The 18562-nt window shown below is 43.9% G+C and overlaps 1 protein-coding gene across 7 annotated transcripts in view; it reads right to left on the reverse strand.

Moving 5' to 3' along the window:
* Positions 1-18562, reverse strand: part of mpp2b (MAGUK p55 scaffold protein 2b) — an 81603-nt gene that overhangs the window by 16528 nt on the left and 46513 nt on the right. For all 7 annotated transcript variants that reach the window (XM_079801317.1, XM_079801315.1, XM_079801316.1 and 4 more), the window contains 4 exons: positions 10813-10913; positions 9930-10082; positions 9667-9822; positions 315-542 (listed from right to left, as the gene is read on the reverse strand). In XM_079801317.1, the coding sequence (XP_079657443.1) occupies positions 315-542; positions 9667-9822; positions 9930-10082; positions 10813-10913 (638 nt within the window). The remainder of the gene's footprint in view (positions 1-314; positions 543-9666; positions 9823-9929; positions 10083-10812; positions 10914-18562) is intronic.

Genomic DNA, 18562 nt, shown 5'->3' on the forward strand with positions numbered 1-18562 from the left:
GTGCTTTCAAATTTTTGCTAAATGATAAACTATGCATTTGAAGAATTTATTTCCAAAATCATTAGGTGAGGAAGCAGCATAATTTGTTTGACAGACATAGATAGAGTAACCGCCCTTGAAAAGCGGTGAGAGTGGTTAAATAAATTACTAGCAGACAGGCAAAACACATCATTTACACCTGGTAGAACAGTAGCATGTCTCTGTGACCACTTTTAATGAGATTTCATTGAGGGGACAGTCTGCATACATTTACAATTACTACTCAAAATAAGAACACAAAAACTCTGCTAAATATACATCTGAATGTTGCCCACCTGTCGAGGTGTGTGTGGTTCTTGGTAACTGGGGAGGATTTTGAGGACCACGCTCCCGTTGGACTCCTTTAGCATGTTCTGAAGAACCTTGGGGTCGCTCCCGACCTCTTTTCCGTTCACCTCTTTGATGATGTCACCCACATGCAGCAGGCCCTGCTGATCAATCATGCCCCCGTGCAGGATCCGAGCAATCACCAGCTCTCCGCCCTCCACCCGAAACGTCACACCCTGGCGGAGTAAACAGGATGTGATTCAAACAAAAGTGACACTATTTTCTTAAATAAAAATATCAACCTTATTGGTAACACTTTACAATAATGTTGTATTAGTTAACATTAGTTAATGCATTAGTTAACATGAACAAACCATGAACAACACCTCTGTTTAGCATTAGTTAATCTTTACTCACACATATATTAATGCATCTATTCACCTTAACAGTGCTATTAGTTAACGTTAGTTATGCATTAGTTAACATGAACTAACCATGAGCAATGCCTGTAGCTTTTATGTTTTTACTGTACCTATTTACATTAGTTTACGTAGCAGTTGACACACACTAAGGATGAACATTTCTAACTCACCATCTTACTCTAAAGGTAAAAATGTTGTTGTGTACTTTATCAACATTATTAAACAAAGCATGTATTAATGTGTTTTGAGAACCTTATTATCAAGCATACACTATTTCAACATTAACTGACGTGTTGACATTTGCAGGTTCATTACAAAGCAGTAAATAATGATACATGTCATGCTTCGTTAATGGCACGTCATGCTAATAAAAGTCTACAAATGTTAGTAACACATCAGTTAATGTTGAAATAGTGTACACTTTGTTGAATGTAAGTAATGATAGTAAAGTGCATATAAACATGAACAACCTATCAGTTGGTGTTCAGATGGTTTCCCCTGTAGAATTATGTTTACCAACAGCCCGAAATCAATGGCTTATTATTACTGCCTATAACAAACACTATTATAGTTCCCTTTCAGTCGGTCACGTTCGACGTACGTCGTAACTGACCGACGAATTGGGATCTATTTTCAGAGACCAATCTACTTCGAGTGTATAGAAACAAGCCAATAAACATTGGCATGCGGTTCACGCACCGCCCCGCAGCGCGGGTATAAAACACGGACGTGAACAACGCATACCGCTTTCAACTTCGGAGCCGATGGTTTTGCTGCTTACCTGCACAAGACTGTTTCTGCCGAGAGTGTTCAAGAGAACGAGTCTGGAGAGTGCTTTTCCTGGTGTTGGCGTGACGGCGCGAGTCAGCGAGTGGCCGCAAAAGACTTCCGGTGTTGGTTCGTTGGGCGTTTCCTTTGAGTGCTCACCCGCGGGCTTGCACTATCGGACCGCGGGGAGCCGCGGCCATCTCCCTGAGTGCTTCAGCACTATAAAAGAACATTTTTCCATTCATAAAAGAGCAAAATACACGGTTTGACCGTGCGTCTTTTTCAAGATGTCATTCAAACCGTGTGTTTCTGGATGCCGCCGTGTGTTTTCTGTCCCCAGTTGACGGTCATGATCGTTGTCTCACGTGTTTGGGTGTTCAACACGCTGAGGCAGCGTTCGTGAATGACTCATGTTCCCATTGCGGGAACATGACCATCGCAGTGCTTAGATCTAGGCTCGAATACCTCAAACGGGGTGGAGTCCCAATGCGCATCTCCCGATCTAGCGGTCCTCCCGCTGCAAAGCAGAGGGCTGCTACTTTGGCGGATGCCTTTGGTGGAGATCTGAGGGTGATGGTCAGGGCTTCCCCGAAGGGCCAAAAACCCCTTGGGCCCCTCCCACCCTCCGCTGCGCCGGTGGAGCTTTCGGAGGAGCGCGCTGGTTCTTCCCACGGGGGGCCGGCCGTTTCCTTTGGGGCTCCGGCTGAGGATATGATTTCGCTGGCTGCATCGGAGGATGAGCTAATGGGTTCAGGAGATGACGACCCGGCTGCGTTGCCCCCTTCGGGTGTGGCAGCGTTGTCCGAGCCGGATCCAGAGCTTACGGCTATGCTCTCCCGGGCCGCCGCGAGTGTCGAGCTCAAGTGGAACCCCCCACCGTGTCCCGAACCCTCGCGGTTGGATGATTGGTATCTCGGGGCGGCCCATGCTGGTTCTCAGCGCCCCGCCCCAGTGCCATTCTTCCCGGAGGTGCATCAGGAGCTCACGAAGTCGTGGTCGGCGCCCTACAGCGCCCACCATCGATCGACTGACTCCTCCATCCTCACTACCCTCGACGGTGGTGCGGCTAAGGGCTACGTGGGGATACCTCTGGTCGAGCGCGCCGTGGTGATGCAACTGTGTCCCAGGGCCGCGGTCGACTGGCGGAATGCCCCGCGTCTCCCCTCCCGGGCGTGTAAGTTCTCGTCCGGGTTACTGGGCAAGTCTTACGCTGCCTGCGGGGAAGCCGCATCATCGCTGCATGCCATGGCGCTCCTGCAGGTCTACCAGGCCAAAGCGCTCAAGGAGATGCACGAGGGTAGTGCCGACCCAGGGATCATGCAGGAACTGCGGACAGCGACGGACCTCGCCCTCCGGGCGACGAAAGTCGCTGCCCGCTCCCTGACCGGGGTTCTTCGACGCCCCTGTCAGTCAGGCCGGCCTCTTCGGCGACGCCATCGAGAGCTTCGCCCAACAGTTCTCGGTGGCCCAGAAGCAGACGGAGGCGATCAAGAAACATCCTGCCCCGGCGGACCGCTGCTGCCTTCACCCCTCCGCCGGGTCCAGCGCCTCCTCCTGCTCGTCGCCGAGGGCGTCCTCCTTCGTCCGCCTCCGCCCCTGCTAAACCCAAGCAGCAGCCTCCACCCGGGAAGCAGGGCGCCGGACACAAGGGGGCCGCCCAACCCGCTCAGGGCCCCGCTAAGTCTGCCGGTAAACGTAAGGGTAAGCGGCCCTGAGACGGGAAGCCCAGGGACGGATGGATCTGCTCGGAGGGAGATGGTGTCCGCACTCCTCCCCCCCCCGGAGGAGGACCGGGGGGCCAACAACATAACATCTCAGCCACTAGCTCCTCGGAGCTCAGTGGTACCCACATTGTCAATAAAAGAGCAGTTTCCTATGTCCCTGGGCCCCAAGAGGGCCAAGATCGTTGTGCGCGACGCCCCCGGGCCTTGCCACTCCAGTCTTCCCCTCTTCTCGCCAGGGGGCAGTGTGAGGCTAGAGGACGCCCCCGGGCCTTCTCTCCCACACACTGCCCCACCTCGGAATGTTCAGACCCTTCTCCGGGCCGTCCGAGTCAGGTCTGAACATTCCACCTCGCTGCCTCACCCCGGGTATGTCTGTGGTGCCGTTGGTCCCGCTTGCTCAGTTTCTGGGAGCCTGGCTAGAGCTCCCGGGGCTGTCTCGCTGGCATATTCCGTACCATCAGACTCGGTTACGCGATTCAGTACGCCCACCGGCCCCCCAAATACAAGGGCATCCTGTTCACCTCAGTGCGGAGCAGCGATGCCCATGTATTGCGGGCGGAGATCGATGTCCTACTGGCGAAGGGCGCGGTCGAGCCGGTTCCTCCAGCCGATATGAGGTCGGGGTTCTACAGCCCCTACTTCATTGTACCCAAGAAAGGGGGCGGGTTACGGCCAATCTTGGATCTGCGCATTTTGAATCGGGCCCTGCACAGACTTCCGTTCAAAATGTTAACGCAGAAACGCATCTTCGAATGCATCCGTCCCCAAGATTGGTTTGCAGCGATCGACCTGAAGGACGCGTACTTTCATGTCTCTATCCTTCCTCGACACAGACCGTTCCTACGTTCGAGGGGAAGGCATATCAGTACAAAGTCTTGCCCTTCGGGCTGTCCCTGTCGCCCGCGTCTTTACGAAAGTCGTGGAGGCAGCCATTGTTCCACTCCGAGAACGCGGAGTTCGCATTCTCAACTATCTCGACGACTGGCTTATACTCGCCCAGTCTCGGGAACAGTTGTGCGAACACAGGGACCTGGTGCTCCGTCACCTCAGCCTGTTGGGCCTTCGGGTCAACCGAGAGAAGAGCAAACTCTGTCCCACGCAGAGGATCTCTTATCTCGGCATGGAGCTGGATTCGGTCAATCGGACTGCGCGCCTCACAGAGGAACGAGTCCAGTCAGTGTTGAACTGCTTGAATACATTCAAGAGCAGGACGGCGGTCCCACTGAAATTCTTTCAGAGGCTCCTGGGGCATATGGCATCTGCAGCCGCGGTAACGCCGCTCGGATTGCTTCATATGAGACCGCTTCAGTGCTGGCTACACGACCGAGTTCCGAGGTGGGCGTGGCAGAGCGGCCAGTATCGGGTCCCAGTTACCCCGTACTGTCGCCAAACCTTCAACCCTTGGTCGGACCCCTCGTTCTTACGGGCCGGAGTGCCCTTAAGACAGGTGTCCAGGCATGTTGTGGTATTCACAGATGCCTCAGCCACGGGTTGGGGGGCCACGTACAAAGTGCATGCAGTCTCGGGTCTGTGGACGGGGCCCCAGCTGCATTGGCATATCAATTGCCTGGAGTTAATGGCGGTACGTCTTGCGCTAAGTCGCTTCAAGAAGCTGCTTCAGCACAAACACGTACTGGTCCGCACGGACAGCACTGCGGCCGTTACGTACATCAACCGTCAGGGTGGTCTGCGCTCCCGTCGCATGCTCCAACTCGCCCGCCACCTCCTCCTGTGGAGTCAGAAGCATCTGAGGTCGCTTCGTGCCATTCACATCCCTGGTGCGCTGAACCAGACAGCCGACAAGCTCTCTCATCAGTGTCCACTTCCGGGAAAGTGGCGACTCCACCCCCGGAGCGTCCAGCTGATATGGGACCTTTTCGGAGCCGCACAGGTAGACCTGTTTGCCACTCCGGACTCGTCCCATTGTCAGTGGTACTATTCCCTGAACGGGGGTACCCTCGGCACAGATGCACTGGCGCACAGCTGGCCCCGGGACCTACGCAAATATGCGTTTCCCCCAGTGAGCCTTCTAGCACAGACTCTGTGCAAGGTCAGGGAGGACGAGGAGCAGGTCTTGCTAGTTGCGCCCTACTGGCCCAACCGGACCTGGTTCGCCGAACTTACTCTCCTCGCGACAGCCCCACCCTGGCCGATTCCCCTGAGGAAGGACCTTCTTTCTCAGGGAGGGGGCACTCTATGGCACCCGCGTCCAGACCTCTGGAAACTCCATGTCTGGTCCCTGGACGGGAAGCAGAGGTTCTAGGTGGCCTGCCACAGGCAGTGGTAGACACCATCACTTCAGCTAGAGCCCCCTCTACAAGGCGCCTCTATGCCCTGAAGTGGAACCTGTTCGTTGACTGGTGTTCTTCTCGCCGCGAAGACCCCCGGAAGTGTTCGATTAATGTTGTGCTTTCTTTCCTACAAGATGGGTTGGAGCGAAGGCTGTCTCCCTCCACCCTGAAAGTGTACGTCACAGCAATAGCTGCGTATCACGATGTAGTGGAAGGTAAATCCTTAGAGAAGCACGACTTAATCGTCAGGTTCCTCAGGGGTGCGAGGAGACTAAATCCTCCTCGTTCTATTTCGCTACCCTCTTGGGACTTAGCCCTGGTGCTCAGAGCACTTCAGGGCCCTCCTTTTGAGCCTTTGCAGTCCGTTGAGTTAAAAATTCTGTCTATGAAGACGGTACTCCTGACTGCATTGGCCTCAATCAAGAGGGTGGGGGACCTGCATGCGCTTTCGGTCAACGAATCGTGCCTAGAATTCGGGCCCAGTAACTCTCACGTCATCCTGAGACCCCGGCCCGGATACGTGCCCAAGGTTCCTACCACTCCCTTTCTGGACCAGGTGGTGAACCTGCAAGCGCTGCCCTCGGAGGAAGCAGACCCAGCCCTGGCTTTGTTATGTCCCGTCCGCGCTCTTCGCGCTTACGTTGACCGGACACAAAGCTTTAGGACCTCAGAGCAGCTCTTCGTCTGTTACGGAGGCCAGCAGAAGGGAAAGGCTGTCTCCAAGCAGAGGTTAGCCCACTGGATAGTGGATGCTATCGTCTTAGCGTACCAATCGCAAGACGTGCCTTGCCCGTTCGGGTTGCGAGCGCACTCCACAAGGAGTGTTGCCTCCTCCTGGGCGCTGGCTCAAGGTGCCTCGCTGACAGACATCTGTAGAGCTGCGGGCTGGGCGACACCTAACACGTTCGCTAGATTCTATAGCCTCCGTGTGGAGCCGGTTTCTTCCCATGTACTCGCCTCCAACGGCCGGTAAACGCGAAGTGCCCGTTCCTGTGTCGGCTTGCTACGCCACTCCCGCCTATGGCCGGATACGTGCGTTATTTTTTCTCCAGTTGTGTTCCCCAGAAATGGTGAACCCTGTCGAGCTCCTCCGTCACCCCTTCGGTGTCAAGACGTGGCGGCCGTCTGACACCAGGCCTGCACCCGTATGCTTGTGGAACGTGTGTGTTAGGCTGGGTCCATATGTAGCGGCTCCCTCACGGTGACCCCATATGTGTATTTCCACGGTACCTGCTACCCTACTCGGCTAGCCCCGTGTCTTTCCCTTGACAGAGCCCACTCTGTCGTCTCTGGCGGTGTTCTTTCCCCCCTGGAACCAGGTTGGAACCACCCCAGAGACTGCCATATGTTGTTACTACCCAGATAGGTTAGTCCGTATGAGTATTTTCCACCCTCCTCCTCCGGTGGACGTGGCTCCGCAGTGTACCATCTCCCGAGACGGGCACGCTTTCCCAGCGTTATCCAATAGTCACGCTGAGTGGGTCTTGCAGAAACAGCAGTGTCGGACCTCCCTGCTTAAGCCCTGTCTGCTGCTCCAACTAGGAGCACCCAGTGAGCTTGAGCAGGGCGCTGGAAGGGCCAGCACCCTGGCGTTTTTGTAGGGATCCCAATTCGTCGGTCAGTTCCGACGCACTTCGAATGTGACCGACTGAAAGGGAACGTCTCAGTTACGTATGTAACCCTCGTTCCCTGAAGGAGGGAACGGAGACGTACGTCCCGTCGCCAGGTGCTGTGCTTCAGCTGCAGGCCCGAGTCACATCTCGGCTCCTCAGTTGTAAAAGCGGTATGCGTTGTTCACGTCCGTGTTTTATACCCGCGCTGAGGGGCGGTGTGTGAACCGCATGCCAATGTTTATTGGCTCGTTTCTATACACTCGAAGTAGATTGGTCTCTGAAAATAGATCCCAATTCGTCGGTCAGTTCCGACGTACGTCTCCGTTCCCTCCTTCAGGGAACGAGGGTTACATACGTAACCGAGACGTTTTTATTAATATGTTGCTTTTATATGTATATTTATTGTTTCTTTATAATTTTAGTTACATTTTTAGTAATTTCGTTATGTGATTTTGTTATTAGTATGTATTCATTTAAAATATTTCTATTTACCTTAAATTTCAATTTGTAATTTTGTATTAATTTATTTCCAGTTAGAGATTTTAGTGGTTCAGATTTTTTTCAGTTTTATTTCAGCTAACAAAAATGCTTTTATTAGTTTTAGTTTTACAACCCCAAATCAGAAAAAGTTGGGACAGTATGGAAAACGCAAATAAAAAAATAAAAAAGAAGTGATTTCTAAATTTACTTTGACTTGTATTTCATTGCAGACAATATGAACACAAAATATTTCATGTTTTGTCTGGTCAACTTCATGTCATTTGTAAATATGCATCCTTTCCTGTCATTCAGACCTGCAACACATTTCAAAAAAAGTTGGGACAGGAGCAATTTAGGGCTAGTAATGAGGTAAAATGGTTAAATAATGATGTGATTTGAAACAGGTGATGTCAACAGGTGATTGTAATTATGATTTGGTACAGAAGCAGCATCCAAGAAATGTCTAATCCTTTAGGAGCAAAGATGGGCAGAGGATCGCCAGTTTGCCAACAAATACGTGAGAAAATTATTGAAATGTTTAAAAACAATGTTCCTCAAAGAAAGATAGGAAGAGATTTGGATATTTCACATTCAGTGCATAACATAATTAAAAGATTCAAGGAATCTGGAGGAATTTCAGTGCGTAAAGGACAAGGGCGCAAGCCTAAGCTGAACAACCGTGATCTCCGATCCCTCAGGCGGCACTGCATCAAGAATCGTCATTCATCTATAAGCGATATCACCACATGGGCTCAGGACTACTTTGGAAAACCTTTGTCAAGTACCACAATACGTAGTTACATCCACAAATGCCAGTTAAAACTGTTCTGTGCCAAAAGGAAGCCCTATGTTAACAGTGTCCAGAAGCGCCGTCGACTTCTCTGGGCTCGGAGGCATCTGGGATGGACCATCACACAGTGGAAACGTGTACTGTGGTGAGATGAATCAGTATTTCAGGTATTTTTTGGGAGGAATGGACGCCGTGTGCAAAGAAGAAAAGGATCATCCAGACTGTTCCCAGCAACAAGTCCAAAAGCCAGGGTCTGTCATGGTATGGCGTTGTGTCAGTGCCCTTGGCAAAGGTAACTTGCACTTCTGTGAAGGCACTATTAATGCTGAAAAGTACATAGAGATTTTGGAGCATAATATGCTGCCTTCAAGAAGACATCTTTTCCAGGGACGTCCATGCATATTTCAACAAGACAATGCAAAACCACATTCTGCACACATTACAAAGTCCTGGCTGCGGAGGAAGAGGGTACGGGTACTTGACTGGCCTGCCTGCAGTCCCGACCTGTCTCCAATAGAGAATGTGTGGCGTATTTTGAAGCGCAAAATGCGACAACGAAGACCCCGTACTGTTGCCCACCTTAAGACTTGTTTGCAGGAAGAATGGGACAAAATTACACCTGAAACACTTCATCACTTGGTGTCTTCAGTCCCTAAACATCTATTAAGTGTTGTGAAAAGGAATGGCAACATTACAAAGTGATAAATGCTTTACTGTCCCAACTTTTTTTTAAATGTGTTGCAGGTCTGAATGACAGGAAAGGATGCATATTTACAAATGACATGAAGTTGACCAGACAAAACATGAAATATTTTGTGTTCATATTGTCTGCAATGAAATACAAGTCAAAGTAAATTTAGAAATCACTTCTTTTGTTTTTTATTTGCGTTTTCCATACTGTCCCAACTTTTTCTGATTTGGGGTTGTACTTTATCAATAATAACCCTGGTCCAAGTACTGCTACAGAAGTCTAAAAGTGCTACAGTCCATGTTCCAAATCTGGAAATGTGAAAGGGCTCTATTTAGAAACAGTCGTTGTTTTAGATTTTTTGTTGTTTTGTTCTGTTAGTGGCAAAGAAATGTCACGCTTCCTCTTTAATGAGCAGCTCACATTGCAATGCTCCATTTCAGTTTTATGAAAGCAAAATCACATCTCACTTACTTGAATATTCAGTTTTGGTTTAATTTATTTGCATAGCGCTCACATTATCTACGGCTCCAAAAGAAAACAGCAAACAGTTTGTCAGGTTACTGCAGATTGTGAGGTCTTACCAGGTGCTCTCCAGACACTTTGCGGATGCCCACCATCCTGACAGCATCAGGGGGCACAGGCTGGTTGTTGAACGCAGGGTCCATAAACGCACAGGGGCTGGGAGGCGGAGTCTCGTAGGTTTTGGAAGCTACAGAGTCATGTGTTTCAAGTAAAGACTGTAGACAAAAAAACAGGTATTGAGGGAAACCACTTTAAAAATCGAAATGAAACACAATTGAAGTCAGATTGCTCTAGACTGAATCTCCAGCATTTGTGCATGTACCTGAAAGTGAGGCTCTTTGAGGATGCAGACGAGCTCGTGTGCCGCCTGACAGTGAGGTGTGAGGGTGGTGAGGTCTCTCAGGATGTCCTGCACTAACTCCAAATTATTGTCCCTCACCGCCTCCAGCTTTGGCGCTTCATAGTGCTCTCGAGACTGCACACACAACACATTAAAAGTTCTTTAATATGAAGAAAATGTGAGTTTCAATCAAGGTAGGGTAGATGGGTAGATGAGAGGTAGAATTTTTAGCAAATGGCATGTGAAGGTGTGATATGATTAGACTGACCAAATTTAGACATGAATGGATGCTTTTTTGACAGTGGGTTCAGTGCATCATTGAATCATTGTTTTCCTGTTATCTCTGTAAAGCTACTTTAAAACAACCTGTATTATATAAAGCACTATCTAAATAAAGGTGACTTAACTTAACTTGACTATTATTTTTAAGATAGAAATACATCTATTACTAATGTAATACAACATGCACTGTAAAATTATTCATAATAAGTATATTCATTATTTTAGTGTACAGTAGACCTCAGACTTCTTCACTTGCAAGAATTAAACCCTCAAGCTTTAATTTTGATGGAAAACTGCAGAGAAGCCTTTTAAGTTCTTGTGACAACAGGTTTATAAATGCTACTTAAATCTATGTGAAAGCATGATACGCTGTAATTATCTGTCCACAAAAACATTGGAAATTAATTGAAAATAAAGCCACACACTAAATTCCAATGTGTGGTCAAACAGCACAGTAAAAAATTCTGTATATTTTAGGCAGTACACTGGTAAATGGATCAAATATGATAACTATCTACTGACAGACCAAACTCTTAATTAAAGAAGCCTCATGGACATCAAGTTAAGAAAGTGGGTGGCTCACCACTGGACTCTCCATGATTCCTTTCAGGAAGATGAGGTCCAGGTCATTGGCTGTGGTGGAACTGGTGCTGTCACTCAAGGTGTCCAGGAGACTCTGCATTGCTGAGGACAAGAAGACAAATATTTCAGGAAATTTCGTAACTGTTTTCGTTGGTTTATTAGACATGGTCTATGCCATTGCCCCATTCAGGCTGATGAAGTCTCAGCTGCAAATACTGCCTGTTTGTTCATAAAGGTAGTAAAAACATTGAAATCGTCCTTGTGACTCCAGTGGTTGAGAATACTTTTTATGTGCAAAAACAAACAAAAATAACGACTTTATTCAACAATTTCGTTCTAGCATGTGCCAGCCTCTTATGCAGTTTATGTTGTAAACAGCGCAGCACCTTCGAGTTCTATGGCAGCCGATGCTGTTCACCTGAGACGCATGTGTGTGATGATGATGATGCAGGAGCAGCACTGAATTTACAACGTAAACTGCGTAGGAGACTGACACAGGCTAGAACGAAATTGTTGAATAAAGTCATTATTTTTGTTTATTTTGCGCACAAAAAGTATTCTCGCCGCTTCAGAAAATTAAGGTTGAACCACTGGAGTCACATGGACTATTTTAACGATGTCTTTCCTACCTTTCTGGGCCTTGAAAGTGATAATTATATTGCTGTCTATCAGAGAGCTCTCGGATTTCATCAAAACCATCTTAATTTGTGTTCCGAAGATGAACTAAGAAGGTCTTATGGGTTAGGAACAACATGAGGGTGAGTAATTAATGACAGAATTTTCCTTTTTGGGTGAACTAACCCTTTAACCTGTTAACTGTCACCCCCCTTTTTGAAAATAAACATGAAAATGCACTATCCAAACTTAAATGGTTGCAATTCAAGAATGCTTTGGAATATAGACATAAGTTTGGTCTCATTTTAAAGAAGACAATCAGCAGATTATGACTCAAGTGAAAACACTTCAAAAAATTAAAGTATGAAAAAGTTATGAAAGTTTACATTTACTGTAAATCAAATGTACTGTACTAAATATTTAATATTTTATGTAAAATATATATGTTACAAAATAATTTGTACTCTAAAAGTACTATCACATAAAAGCCAAATGTCTAACCAATTTGTGTTCCAAATTTGAAGTTGATACCACAAAAATTGAAGTTCCCATGAGATTTTGTTTAGGCGCTGTTCCACAAATAGCCACCGGGTGTCATTGAAATTCCATTGATTTTTTTTACACACTCTCCTGTAACAAATGTATATATTTTTGTCCAAATATCACAAAACAGTGGGCAGATATAGAACCATGAGACTCAGACCTTTCCGATGATATGTGTTTTGTCAAGATTAGAAAAGGTTTTTATTATAAAGTTTTTAAAATAAATGTTGTAATATGGAACATAACGACGCCCACTAGGGGAGGAGCCGCTAGAAGAATTTAGAGTACCGTTTCCATGGGAACGCAAAATCCGATTTCAAAATGGTTTTCACAGGATGAATCTTGAGTTCGTAAGCTTTCGAATGATATATAGTTTGTCAACATTAGATCAGGATAAATATAGGATATAATTGTTTTAAATATGCAGTGGCAAATGGGCCCACCGGTGGGCCAGTGACAGTTAACAGGTTAAGCTTTGAACTACAGCATGAGGGGACACTCAAACTACAGTTTAAAGTCACTATAAAATGTTTTTTGTGGAATATTGAAGTATAAATTATTTATCAGTAAACAATGCACAGCATGTGTTCTCGTAATCTTCAATCAAAATAACCGCCTCTCCCTCTTCTGACATCTCTTCTCTTCTCTGATGACGTTTACTGGCGCGAGGCCGGGACAACCTGTCACTCACATGAGATCACAGCAATACCATATAACCATCCAATCAATTCCAGATAGACAAAATCCCCGCCCTACATTTCTTCTTGTTCGAGAAGCAGTTTCACTCAGATCAATAAGGAAAGAAAAGAATATTGCAACTTTGTTTCATGCCGACTTTAAGAGACACACAAATGACAAGGACTTCTGGAGACAAGAAATTGTAGCAACCAAAAATGTATGAATAAATTATGATACAGAGATAATTATATTGATCATTTCAGAAGAACTTCCCTTTACACTGTTAAAATGAGGGAAATACCAATGGGAAATAGATGTGTTTCCCACTGATCAAAGTTCTTTCTCTTCAGTGTGAAACAAGCAACTCATTATTTAAAGAAGCCTCATTAAAAGCATCTGACATCATGTTCCCGGGCAGATCACAGCAGATGATTTATAGTCTTCTATGAGTCATTTTGCTAAAATAATGTTTATAGATATCTTGAATAGTCATAATTATTTATCCGTTGAAGTCCTTTGTACATACTTAAGATGCTAAAAAAAGACGTTTATTTTCATACTTGCGAAGCACTGGAATAACCATGAGAGAAGATCAATGCAGTGGAGAACCATCAAAGGTGAATCTCCTCACACTCAAACAGTTTATTTTAATGAAAAAAAGTTTCTAGAGAGACCCAAGAGACCCTTATGGTCGATCTGCACAGCACAGAACTCATTTATGTTTCCCCCGTGTTCTCAACTCTTTCAACACTTTTCAGCCATGTTGCATAATCTACTTTAAACCAAACAGAGTGAAACATGGAATTCTGTGTGAGAGTAGCCTGTGTTTTGTGAGATTGATCAGTGCTGGAGGAAACAGCAAAGAGATTAAGGTATACAGGTGTAACAGTGAAATGTCTAGGTCATATTTCAGCCTAAATTAAAAAAGAAGAAGAAAAAATAAAGAATGTAAGATTTTGGATAAAAAGGTGAAGCCTAGTTTAGCACCATTAATATGTTTTGCATTGTGACATTACTGTCATGACATTATTGTGCATTTAAACATTGTTTGCGTTATAGAAGCCATCGGCAGCGCTGTCATTTTGTTTTTAGACCACGAAATCAACAATGTGACTAAAGGAGTTTGTTTTTGGTTGTGAGGGGAGGCGTGAGTTTCCCAAATAACCCAACGTTAAGGAAACAGTGGATGCAGTTTGCTTTTCCGGAGCAGCAGCGGAATTCTGCAAGTGTGTTTGTTTGTTCTCGGTCAGGAGTCGAAACCACATGGCGGAGAGTGAAACTGCAACAAATGTCTGTTTTGTTGGCAATCGGCGCGTAAGTGCATATAATATCTGTATCTGTCTTTTATAAATATGACAAAACTAAAGAATCTTCAGAGACATGAAATATGCAATACTACTCTATATAGGTACTCAATATTATCATGAGATTGGCAGAACTGTGTGTGTTATGTACCCTTTAAATTGTAAAGTAGATTTTTTAAATAAAACTAAAAGCACAAATAATGTCAGAATTTGACAAAATTAAATTTATGCTGATTTAATTAATTTATTTTGAGACAAAAAAAGCAATTTTAAAAATGTCAAAGCCATCAACTCAGTTTAAATTTAGCTTGGTTATATTATATTGCGATACGGGGGTCTCCCTGCATACGAGTTACATGTATATTGAACTAATAATAAAGTAATTTTTTCTTCTTTGGCAATGTCGTTTGTCTACAGCACTAAGAAAGTCAGGGCTGTCATTGATGTTAGAGTAATGTTGATTATGAATATGCTTATAAATATGCATTTAATACTGAAAAGCATTATTTATGTTTTAGGGCTTTCAAAGATAACTGTAAACGGTTTTGAAATGACACATAGTGAAAAGCGTTATACAAAAACATTTATTCAGTTACTTTTCTGGTTAATGCATCTATCTAACATCACTCTAATATTGGTTGGGAAAAAAGTTTCTAAAATACTTACAGTCAATATTATAATAATTAGCTTTGGCTTTAGTGCACAATATAAAAACAACAACACAAACCAATTTACAGAAAAGTTATGGACATTTTGTAAAATGCAATCAAATTAAGTATCTGTGACTTGGTAATACTCTTCAACCTTTATTTAACTGTAAAATCAAAAATGTAACTGTGATAAGCATTGTACAATTCTCCTTTTCATGATGGGCCGTGTATTTTCAATAAGAGACGGACCTGGGGCCTCATTTCTAAAAATGTTGCTTAGAAAGTGTCCTAAATTTGATCTTACAATCATTTCTCAAATGTGCGTACATATAATTCATAGAATGAACATACGCATAGAAAATGCGCATATGCCTCTCTTTCAGATGTGAAATCTATAAATCGCAAATGATTTTGAACTTGCGCGCAGCTAAATGGCTTCAGTTCTCTGCCTTGTAAACAATGCCTAATTAATGTCATATATAAAAGAGCACCAGTCTTCATCCAAATCCTTTAATTTAGAATGGCAAGCTGCAAGAATAGCTTAGATTTCCAAAACCCTGCAGTACCCCGACAAGAAAAAACATCTGCTCGAACCCTGACGTGGTGCTAAGCAGTTTTTATAAATGTAAGCGTTGCCGTTGATTTTAGTGTACAGATGTTGGCTTTTGCACCTGTCGCTGATGAAAGTCTGGATGGTGCCTTTTCGTCTTTGGGACTGAGAACTTGAGCATTTCTTGATGTAGTGAAAACATTTTTCAAAAGTACTTCTGAGCCCATGTGGCTATATTTAACACAGCAGCTTGATGTTTCTCATGCAATGCCATCTGATGGTTTGAAGGTCGTGCACATTCAACAGAGGTTTCCTGCCTTGCCCTTCATGGACTGCAATACTTTGCAATCTTGTATTGAGAAATGTTATTTTTGAATTGTTTAACAACTCTCTACTGAAATTTTGGCACAAAGGGGTGAGCCCTGACCCATGAGTCTTTGGTGGATGCTACTATTACAGGGAGTGCAGAATTATTAGGCACGTTGATTTTCTGATCATATTTTTTTTCCAGGCACATTTGACCAATTCCAAACCACAGTAATCCTAATAACTACTATTGATTTAGTATTTAATAATGTATAAGTGATATATAATTGTTCATGAAGGCTGGAAATGAAAATCACCTTATATTCAGGTGTGCAGAATTATTAGGCATGTTTTCTTTTACAGATAAATTGAGCCAAAAAAGAGATTTAACTCAGACTGAAAAGTCAAAAAGTATTAAATGCCCATGAGAAGGATGCAATACTAATGCAATACTAGACATTGCAGTTAAGGCGTGACCATTGGACAGTGAAATGCTCGTTGGGTCAGCAGGATCTGACAAAAACAGGTGGTGAAGAAAAGACACCTGTTAACTGCAAAAGAATTAAGAATTAAGGTGAAGAATTAAGGGTGAAACCATCAGGAACCCTTTAGTCTCCAGCGCCACCATTTTCCAAAGCTGCAACCTACCTGGAGTCTCCAGAAGTGCAAGGTGTCAGGATCTCAGAGACTTCAGTTAGGTAAAGAATCCTAAAAAATGACCCCCACTAGATAAGAATCACAAGCTGAAGTGTTGTAAAATACATGAAGAAGGTTTTTTTATAGGCTTTATGGACAGATAGGTTGAGAGTGACTCTTGAAGGACCAGCACCACATCCTCTAGTACCACTGTTTGAAGAATTCATCTTCCAGAATCTGGCAGTACGTTTTGGGAGTTCATTTTTAGTCCATCTCTGCAAAACGGACTTCAGGATGGACTAAAATGAACTCCCAAAACGTACTGCCAGATTCTGGAGGATGAATTCTTCAAACAGTGGTACTAGAGGATGTGGTGCTGGTCCTTCAAGAGTCATTCTCAACCTATAAAACCTATAAAGCCTATAAAAAAGCAGGCTTCATGTATTTTACAACACTTCAGCTTATGATTCTTATTTAGTGGGGGTAATTTTTTAGGATTCTTTACCTAACTGAAGTCTCTGAGATCCTGACACCTTGCACTTCTGGAGACTCCAGGTAGGTTGCAGCTCTGGAAAATGGTGGCGCTGGAGACTAAAGGGTTCCTGATGGTTTCACCCTTAATTCTTCACCTTAATTCTTAATTCTTTTGCAGTTAACAGGTGTCTTTTCTTCACCACCTGTTTTTGTCTGACCCTGCTGACCCAACGAGCATTTCACTGTCCAATGGTCACGCCTTAACTGCAATGTCTAGTATTGCATTAGTATTGCATCCTTCTCATTGGCATTTAATACTTTTTGACTTTTCAGTCTGAGTTAAATCTCTTTTTTGGCTCAATTTATCTGTAAAAGAAAACATGCCTAATAATTCTGCACACCTGAATATAAGGTGTTTTTCATTTCCAGCCTTCATGAACAATTATATATCACTTATACATTATTAAATACTAAATCAATAGTAGTTATTAGGATTACTGTGGTTTGGAATTGGTCAAATGTGCCTGGAAAAAAAAATATGATCAGAAAATCAACGTGCCTAATAATTCTGCACTCCCTGTATACCCAATCGCCATACGCCTACCTATTACCAGTTCACCTGCTAATTGTGGACTGTTTCAAAACAGTTTAGCTCGGATATTCACTGACCACATTACTGCATTCACTGAACACATTACTGCAACAGCCTGGTCCTGCAGATTTGTGTTATACAACATTAGGAAGATTAGACCCTTGCTATCAGAGCAGGCTACACAACTCCTAGTCCAAGCTCTTGTTCTCTCCAGACTGGACTACTGTAATGCTCTTCTAGCGGGCCTTCCGGCATGCACTATCAAACCCTTGCAACTGATCCAGAATGCAGAATGCAGAATCACTCTCACTGACCTTTTCCTGGACCATTCCCACCTGGTGGAATAACCTATATCAATTCGAACAGCCAAGTCTGTAGCCATTTTCAAAAAAACATCTTAAAACACATCTTTTTCAGCAGCACCTGACCAATAAAGACTAACACTTCATTTTTCTGTTTGTTTATTTATTTTATTTTTTTAAAGTGTATGTGTACTGTGCTAGATTAACTGAGACTTATTACAGCACTTGCATGCTGTTGCCACTTGTTTGTCTGATTGCTTCTATTGCTCTCCTCATTTGTAAGTCGCTTTGGATAAAAGCATCTGCTAAATGATTCAATGTAATATTCAAGTATAATCAGATATAATCGTTTTGTCATAATCACTTTTATTTTGCCTCTGTCCCAACTGTTTTGGAGTGTGTTGCAACCAACAAAATCAAAATTTGTTTATATTTACAAAATATAAATAACTTGGTCAGTGAAAACATTTTTCTCTTTGTATTTTTGTCAGTTAAATAAAGGTTCAAGAGAATTAATAAATCAGAGATTATTGCATTTTACAAAATGTACCAACCTTTCTGGAATTGGGGTTGTAAAAACGCCAACAATTTAATGTCTTTATAAAGTGTAATAATATACAATATCATGCTTTACTCACACAGTATAAATGAGTCTTTATACAATTTATATTTTAGGGCGGTGTTCCTCGCAAAATGGAATTAGCCTATTTGGATCCTTGGTATCAAAAAGTTTGAAAACCCCTGAGCTGAGCAAAAATGCAAATATTTAGCTATTTCTTAAGCTAAATTATTTAATTCTGCTATATTTATTCAGCAATGTGGACAAGCAGATACAAGCATACTAATAAAACAAACGGCCACTTAAGTGTACTTAAAGAGAGTGCACTTTCATGACTGTTTCTAAACACACTTAAGTGCACTTTGCAATAATAATGTCAAATTACATATAAAGATGTACTTGAATCCTACATATAGTCCTGTAAAGGGCCAAAAAGCTCTCCAAAGTTCAGCTAACTACCTTTCATATAAAACTAAACTATAATACATTTTCATTTAATTGCAATTAACATGCAGTTAAGTGTCCGAAAACAATACATTCAG

The sequence above is a fragment of the Gobio gobio genome (genome assembly GCF_949357685.1).
Source record: "Gobio gobio genome assembly, chromosome: 20".
Lineage (NCBI taxonomy): Eukaryota > Metazoa > Chordata > Actinopteri > Cypriniformes > Gobionidae > Gobio > Gobio gobio.